General features: G+C 31.1%; 2 protein-coding genes across 2 annotated transcripts; both read right to left on the reverse strand.

Moving 5' to 3' along the window:
- On the reverse strand, nucleotides 3,509-5,193 carry LOC104718533 (CASP-like protein 4A4). Its single transcript, XM_010436299.2, has 3 exons — nucleotides 4,783-5,193; nucleotides 3,949-4,084; nucleotides 3,509-3,833 (listed from the first exon to the last, which is right to left on the reverse strand). Exons 1-3 carry the CDS (start codon nucleotides 5,094-5,096, stop codon nucleotides 3,642-3,644), a joined length of 642 nt encoding a protein of 213 aa, XP_010434601.1. The 5' UTR covers nucleotides 5,097-5,193; the 3' UTR covers nucleotides 3,509-3,641.
- LOC109126417 (uncharacterized mitochondrial protein AtMg00810-like) lies at nucleotides 7,248-8,411 on the reverse strand. Its single transcript, XM_019229952.1, has 2 exons — nucleotides 7,634-8,411; nucleotides 7,248-7,555 (listed from the first exon to the last, which is right to left on the reverse strand). The coding sequence occupies exons 1-2, from the start codon at nucleotides 8,409-8,411 to the stop codon at nucleotides 7,248-7,250; spliced, it is 1,086 nt and encodes a 361-aa protein (XP_019085497.1).

Raw genomic sequence — 8,820 nt, forward strand, 5'->3', positions numbered from 1 at the left:
GGGTGTCGATCGATGCTAAGGCAGTGTCGATCGTCACCATCTCCTCTGATCGATTCCAAGTTGATTTCTTGCGGATTATTGCTCCAAACTGATCCAAATTGCTCCACTTTGCTCCTTCCATGCTAAAAACCTGTAAAGACTCAAAAACAATCTAGAAACAAATGAAAAGACACTAAAAGACTCCTTATATCATGGTTAAAAACCACAAAAACCATGATATATCAATATCAATGAAATTAGGGCTTTCCAATAGCATTGTAATGTAAATTGATGTTAGTTTATATTTTATATTTCCCAGTTAATAATAAAATAGGATTGCCACATATTTAGTATGTTAAAGGAAATAAAAAGCTTTGAAAAATATCAGATAACCCCCATGTGAATATTATTGCAGTTAAGTAGTAGTGGTCTAAATATCAGATGGGTTTTGCGTTGGCTAAGATAACCCTTATGTTCAACACTTCAACCACCCGAAGGTTCTGTGGACGCGCACAATAGTAAACCAACTCGTTAGTAATCTCATATTTTTTTAATATAAGCTTTCTTTTTTTGTTCTTTCTTTATATAAGAAATTGAACACATAGTTTTGTGAAATTCTTAATATTGTTCATAGCTAAATAATGCTATACCAGATTTCAAAGAAGACGAAGAATACCAAATCAAAACCGCATAAGCGCGAAAAATCAACCCTCATAACGATTGATACTCATGGAAAACACCGTCATCCTGTTTAAACTTTGGGACAACCTACCAATAACAGTGTTAGAATTTAGTGTCTTAGTTACTAGTTACTACGTATAGATGATCTAATATGTGGACTTCTTGGTAAGCTCACTGAAACGTAATTTTATTTATGATACTGTATGAAAAAGCCCAAACAAGTTATTTAACTTAGTCATCTTTAGTAATATGCATATTTTATGGTTTTAGTGGTATTATTAGATACTCTTCATTCCTTGATCAATCACTATTTTAGTGACACTAAAATCCTTTTTGTCACATAATATTTTAGAACCCATTTACTAATTAACTAGGTACTAACCCGCGGTAAATCGCGGACTGAATATTTTTGTTTATTGAAATCTATAATAATTTATTTTATTATTATATTATTTATAATAGTTTGTGATTGAAAATTCAGAAGCTCCATTCTCGATTTTTTTTATTAAGTCTTTTTTAAGGTCAGCTCCCATCTTATCATCCTATATATATGTTTAGAAAAATAAAATTTTTAATAAAACAATAATGAGAAGAAAACATTAATTATGGAAAATAATATACAGCTTCATCCACTAACATGAATTCCATGGAATCACCGGCAATAATCTAAGGGGCTGTTATTGGAGAGATGATTTCTAAATCCATATGGAATTGTAAATTTTAGAAATCAAAACAGATGTATTTTGAAATAACATGTTTTATCCTTGGATTTCAATCATTCTATTTTATACTATCAAATCCATTCAAATCCATATAAAACATAATATGGATTTTGAAATCCAAAAACAAATCATTAAATGAATAACAGGGGATTTTAAAAAGTATTTGTAAATCATAGAACCAATAACACATGATTTTGATAAGTATTTTAAAATCAATGATTGAATAACACATGATTTTTGTTTGGATTTCTAAATCCATCAAAATCATACATCCAATAACCCCCCCTAAGATTGCCTCCACATTTAATTCTCCTCCACATTTAAAGAATTTTAATGCGTATGAGATTTGTTGGTTAAAAGAATAAAGATTTAGTAAATAGATTTAATTTAAGTCAATTGATTATCCATGCAACCCACTATTTTTGCTGATTGATGATAAGATAATAAAATAATTAATTATTAATTATCTTTTATACCCTCAATTGTTAGGGGCATTCTCAAAAATGCCTCTTTTTCCATATCTCTTTTTAAAAATACCCCTTCATGTTGACCATTTTTAAAACTACCCCTCTTTATATACAAAATGACCAAATTACCCTTTTTGAGTGACAGCAAGAATGTACAGTCATCAAAATCGAAAATATTTTCCCGCCAAAAAATTTCCCGCCAAAATTTTTTTTCCCGCCAAAATCAAAAATTTTTCCCGAAAAAATTATTTTTTCCCGCCAAAAAAAAAAATTTCCCGCCAAAATCGAAAAATTTTCCCGCCAAAAATATTAAAATTTATACCTTTTAAAAACCTTGTAAATGCTTTTAAAAAACTTTTAAAAGCGTTTACAAGGTTTTTAAAAGGTTTTTAAACACATTGTAAACGCTTTTAAAAACCTTGTAAATGCTTTTAAAAAGCTTGTAAATGCTTTAAAAGGTTTTTAAACACCTTGTAAACGCTTTTAAAAACTTTTTAAAAGCATTTAAAAGGTGTTTAAAAACCTTTTAAAAATTTTATAAAAACTTTTACAAGGTTTTTAAAAACATTGTAAAAGGGTTTAGAAGGTGTTTAAAAACCTTTTAAAAATCCTTTTAAAAACCATTTGAAAACCTTTTAAAAACCTTTTAAAAACCTTTTAAAACCTTTTAAAAACCTTTTAAAAATCTTGTAAAAGCGTTTACAAGTTGTTTAAAAAACCTTTTAAAACTCTTTAAAAAATCTTGTAAAAGCCTTTACAAGGTGTTTATAAGGCTTTTATAAGGTAGAAACCTTATAAAACCTTTTAAAAACCTTGTAAATTTTTTTTGGCGGGAAAAATTTTGGCGGGAAAATTTTTTTTTTCGAAATTTTTTATCAAAAGTTTTTTGACAAAAAAATTTTTGGCGGGAAAATTTTTTGGAAAAATTTTTGGCGGGAAAATATGTCGGAAATTTTTTGGCGGGAAAATTTTGTTTTTCTTTTTATTGAATAAAGAAATTTTCATCTAAGGGTAAAATGGTCATTAAAAATTAAAAGAGGGCATAAATAAAAATGGCCAGAAAAGAGGGTATTTTTGAAAAGGGGTATATCAAAAGGGGCATTTTTAATAAATTCTCCACTTGTTTTAGCTTTTATTTAACAATTTTTAATGGCATTTGTATGTAAATTTTTACACTTTTTAAAGTTATTTTTATTTTTGTACTTCTCAATTAATATAGTAGGATGACACAATTTGGAAAATTAACATACGACACGAGGGAGACAAATATACACTTAATTAATTTGTACAATGGTCATGCATGTACAAAGTAACACTTGACTATTTCAATATATGTTGATGCAGGAGTTGTTGATCCGAATTTACTACTGTACTAATTTATTTATGGTAAATGTAGTCGTCTAATAATTTGCTCAGCTAAAATTTTCATAGATGTAAAACATACACTATTTCGATTAATCGAACGAAAATATATAGACAATTTCGTATTTAAGAAGTTAATAGTAATTGATCTTTTGAGTCTTTGACTTATACCAATAAAGCAACTCCTCAAATATAAACCATTAGACCATTACCACTTGATCGTGATTACTCCAATATTAACATGATGGCTATTTGATATTTCCCAGAACTTTTTTTTTTCTTTTGAAACTTTGAATATGTGTAAAGGAGTTCTTTTGTTGAATAAACTTTTACATTCCAGCAAAAATATATATATTCATGGAGTAACATGATTTGAATATAAAAAACAAACCCCTTTACAAGACTCTATGTGGCCCTTTACAAGACTTAATTACCACATAAATCTCTTGCAAAGCTTATACCCTGACAAGAGGCTAGAGAGTGTCAAAACCAAAAAGGCAGAGAATGACATTGAAACTGAAACTATAGAGCTGTTTTTTAGTGTTTTTACCGCATCCTCGTTTCTATGTTGGATCCACGCGATGGCCACAGAAGAAGATGATACTAGTAGATAACATATAACCTGATTATGTTTCGCATACGTACATTAATATTTAATTAGTTCAAACTTTTTTCACTGTTAACGATTGAAAATATAAAAAATGTATAATCATTAATCAGTAATAATGTAAAAATACCTGGTCAAAGATAAAGCTGATATAATCCGAGAGAGGCTCAGAGATTAAAACTCCTCTGTGAGTAATATCACAAACTCCTTTGAATGTTTGCAAACATGTATACGCGAATCCTGTCACCGATACACCAAAACAATACCTGCATATTTGTTTTTTTTTTTTCGTTTTATTTTACGTTTTTATATGAATTTTAAGTATAAAAAATATCAACCAAAAAATTTTCTATAAATTTGTTTCTTAATGTTTGTTTGGTACGTTAATTTCGCGGATGTGTTTAATTTACGGCGTTAAAATTTTGTATCCAACGCGCCTACACATTTTATTTCACTTCACATATAACGTTTAGAATATTCATTTTCATGCATAGTAAAGATAATTGGAATTTCTATATATACACTTTTGTCCATTACTTTTTGTGGAATATATATGACTATAATAATAGCCTATTTTGTAAATTAACATATGAATAAAATGTTACTAGTAGTTAAAGAAACATGATAATCTAAAATCTATACCTTTAGTATTAAAAGCACAAATTAAACTCTAAACTTGAATCCCAAAATACAACCCATAAACCCTAAAATTTGAACCTTAAACAATATATAGTTCTCTTCGTTTAAGTTATAAAATCCAACGTAGTCTTTTAATAGTATCATTTAAAAGACTTTTTATATATCAACTACTCTTTATTTCCAAGTTGTAGCATTGATGCAGGAATAACGATAAATAAAATCCATATTGCTTGGAAATAACAAAACATCATTTTCTATGAAGCAAATTACTATAAAATATCAGTAGAACTATTAAACAATGAATTAAAGAAGATAAGGTTCTTACAATAGTTCAGGATATGAAGCAAAATTCGAGGAGTTCTGTGTCAGATGTCTCCTCGAAGGCCGACGAACATTCACCGCCAACGAAAGAGCCGAGACGAAACAAAGAACCAACGTTATAAACCGGAGAACCAAACCGCTAATATGAACCGACGCTCGCCGTGAGCTAAATCTTGATATTGACGGCGTTGCAGAGTATGCAAACGAAGACGGCGTTGGAACTGAGGCCGTGTGTTGAGAGACAGGCGATGCCGTTACTGAACCCTCCGATGATGGTCCATAGGTGATCACTACAACGTGATCTTTTTGCTCTTTCATTAAAAGTTTTTGAGTCTCTATCTATAAAATAGTTGAAGAGATTGATTAATTTATATGAAGTGAGAAGTGTTGTATTCGTTTAGCTAGAGATATATTATTAAAGATTTGACTGGTGGGTTTGCTTTTGAAGGTTTACATGAAGTTTCAGCGAAAGTTTGTTGGAATTTTATAAAAAAAAATTTCTTCCATGTTATAATCTTATGATATGGTTGTATGACAAATAAGTTATTGTTAATAATTATTTTTCTAGGTTGACTAAATTTCTCTTGCAAAATAAAGTCTACGTAATTGGGATAATTGAAATTGTACCCTGCAATTCATATTTTCTTATATATCACTACAAAAAATAAATTCTTAATCATCCAATAGTGAATTGTGCTCCTGATAATATAGAAATTAACATACTAAGCCATATACACAACACGTTATTTTGGTTTAATATCACGATTCAAAATAGGATAAATTTTGGAGTGGCGATGTATATCTTTACGTGAGTTTGTTTGTTTTTTTTGTTTTTAGTTGGTTTTTTTCTCATATTAAGACTAGTCAGACGTTACACTCAGTCATCTGACTAAAATTATACCAAGAACAAAAAAATTAATAAAATAGACAGTTGAAAGAATATAGAAATGAGCTAGGTAATTTCCGGGAAATCGTTGAGGGTCTTATTTTTTTCTTTCTAGGTTGTAGCTTTCGCTTTTTCTAAAATATACATTCATCTCAGTCAGTTACTTAGATGTATGTTACATCAGCATATATATGAATCAATTTGTAATTTGGTAGCGTTTGGTTTAGGATTGGGATGACAAGGACATTTTCGAATATAGGATCGTGTATATCACATACGAGTTGGGGTATGAGTAATTAGAGTTTCTAAAACTATTATCGGAAGTACATGAAAAACAAATTAAAAGGAACATGTACCTTGAGTAACAATTGATACCAAAAAGAAAAAAAAACCTTGGGTAACAAGTATATGCACAACTCACATTCATCTAATTTAGGACAATTTTGGATTTTATAACCATTTATATGATTCTCCTATAAGAATCAATATTATTTTAAAAGAAAAAAATAGTGAAATTAAATCAGTAAAATCTCAACAAAAAAAAAAACGTTGCAAAATAATAAATGTATATTATTATACTAATAGTAATAATAATAACTGAAACAAATACTGTAACACCAATTCCACCAAAACAAGATTAGACTTATGTATTAAAGATAGTGAATTGTAACTTATCTTTTTGTACTATATATAAGAAGCTGATTTTCCAATATTTTCACCAAATAAAAAAATAGAATAAAAAATCCAAATTCTAAAATCATGATAAAAACTAAAGATGTTATGCTAGTGACACTTTTGATTGTGGTATGCGTGTTTATAAGTTGCACTGAGGCAAAAATAAAATATATCCCGTATGTACCGTCTATAGGTTTAGGTAATGGTTGCGATCCAAGATTTCCTAACGCCAAATGTCATCTGCCCATACGAGCGAATCCATATAGGCGACCATGTACTTATGCTAATAGATGTCGACGTCGGGATGTTCGTCGACTACAAATGTCATCCTTACAGAAATTTATGAAAAAGGTTCTCCAATTATCATTGTAAACACAATAATGATTATTACAAAAAAGTGATAGATAAAAAAGTTATTAAGTATTTTTGTTTATTATCATTGTAAACACAATAATGATTATAACAAAAAAGTGATAGATAAAAAGTTATTAAGTATTTTTGTTTTGTTCGCATTAATCTCTCTATTTTAGGAAGAATTATGATATACAATTCGATGTTGTCAAAGATCATCGAAGAGTGCATTTTAATTTTTGAATAAGTAATTTTTTAATAGATTTTACTGATTTCTTTAAAACATAAGATGCAACATTATATGAATCTATTAAATCAAACACAAAAATAATGAATAACTCTCGTTTATTACTTTAGAAACTTCTCAAAACTAAAACAATCTCAATCTCTCTAATCTCTCTAATAAGCTATGCAACACCCTGCATTTTCTTATATAGAAAGAAGAATAAATATTCATCCTAACAACTTTAGGAAATATTACATAATTTAGATATCTCCTAAATCTTTAGATATGTATATTTAGATATCTCCTAAATATACTTAGCTTAAACCTCAAGCTATTTCAAGCTTACACTAACATTGTCCCCCGTAAGCTTCAAACCATCTTGCTCACTCAAATCTTGAACTCCAATGAAGCTTCTCTGTTCTTTGAACTTGATTCTCCCAAGTGCCTTGGTCAAGATATCAGCTTTCTGCTCAATGCCAGGAACATACTCGACCTCTACCAGCTCATTTTCTACGCATTCACGAACAAAATGAAACTTCCTATGAATGTGTTTGCTGCGACCGTGGAAGACAGGATTTTTGGTAAGTGCTATAGCAGATTTGTTGTCTATACGAACCGTTACTCTCTTGAGCTCTTCACCTGTAACTTCAGAGAGCAAATCTTGCAACCAAATAGCCTACTTAGCTGCTTCTGTAGCCGGCATAAACTCGGCCTCACAAGAAGATAAAGCTACCGTCTCCTGCTTCTGTGAGCACCATGTAATAGGACAGTTGTTGAGATAGAAAATGTGACCACTTGTGCTTTTACCATCATCTTCATCTATATTAAGACTGCTGTCACAATATCCTACTAACCCGGAGCTGCTTCCTTTCTTAAATGTGAGACCATAACCTGAAGTTCCTTGTAAGTACCTCAAAACATGCTTCAACGCCACACCATGACTTCTCTTCGGGTTATGCATATAGCGGCTCAAAATGCCAACTGCGAAGGAGAGATCAGGTCGGGTGTGAATCAAATATCTCAGACAGCCAATATTCCTTCTATACTCACTTTCATCAATAGACTGATCATCTATAGCCTTTGAAAGCTTCGAACCTGAGTCCATCGGAACCTGAACAGCATTGCAATCACTCATGCCAGTCTCTTCGAGAATTTTTTCTGCATACCTGCTCTGCTTCAAGGTGATTCCGCTATCTTCTTGTAAGACTTCAATGCCAAGATAGTATGTCAGTCTACCAAGGTCACTCATCTCAAACTTAGATGACATCCCTTGCTTGAACTCTTGAACTAGACTCAGGCTGCTACCAGTGACAAGAAGATCGTCCACATAAACCGCTACAATCAACAACTGTTCTTTATCTTGTCTTCGGTACAAAGCAGGCTCCTTAGCACATCTCACAAAATTTAACTCCTTTAGAATCTGATTGAGCTTATGATTCCAGGCCCGTGGTGCTTGACGCAGTCCATAAAGCGCTTTGTTCAGCTTGTACACCATTCCTTCGCTTCCTTCCTTCATAAAACCTTCCGGTTGAGAAACAAAGACCTCCTCTCGAAGTTCTCAGTGTAAGAAGGCAGTTTTTACATCTAAATGGTGTACTTCCCATCCTTTAGAAGCGGCTAAGGCAATGATAAACCGTATTGTTTCAATACATGCTACTGGAGCAAATACCTCGTCGAAGTCAATCCCGTGTCTCTGCACATACCCTTTAGCAACGAGTCTTGCTTTATATTTATTAATGCTCCCATCTGCATTGCGTTTGATCTTAAATACCCATTTTAAGCCAATTGGCTTAACACCACTCGGTAATTCAACTAAGTTCCACGTCTTGTTCCTTTCGATCGACCTTAGTTCCTCCATACAAGCTTCTCTCCACACTTGTAGTTCCTTTGCTTCTTCAAAGAAT

This window comes from Camelina sativa, chromosome 2, assembly GCF_000633955.1.
Source record: "Camelina sativa cultivar DH55 chromosome 2, Cs, whole genome shotgun sequence".
NCBI lineage: Eukaryota > Viridiplantae > Streptophyta > Magnoliopsida > Brassicales > Brassicaceae > Camelina > Camelina sativa.

What these genes read in the sequence shown, in the direction of transcription:
- LOC109126417 (XM_019229952.1), bottom strand. Translation starts at nt 8,411, where the DNA reads ATGGTGTACAAGCTGAACAAAGCGCTTTATGGACTGCGTCAAGCACCA. An exon ending in GACGGTAGCTTTATCTTCTT is followed by an intron (nt 7,556 to 7,633) that starts GTGAGGCCGAGT and finishes CTGAAGTTACAG; the next exon opens with GTGAAGAGCTCAAGAGAGTA.
- LOC104718533 (XM_010436299.2), bottom strand. Translation starts at nt 5,096, where the DNA reads ATGAAAGAGCAAAAAGATCACGTTGTAGTGATCACCTATGGACCATCA. An exon ending in GCTTCATATCCTGAACTATT is followed by an intron (nt 4,085 to 4,782) that starts GTAAGAACCTTA and finishes ACAAATATGCAG; the next exon opens with GTATTGTTTTGGTGTATCGG. An exon ending in TCAGCTTTATCTTTGACCAG is followed by an intron (nt 3,834 to 3,948) that starts GTATTTTTACAT and finishes AAACATAATCAG; the next exon opens with GTTATATGTTATCTACTAGT.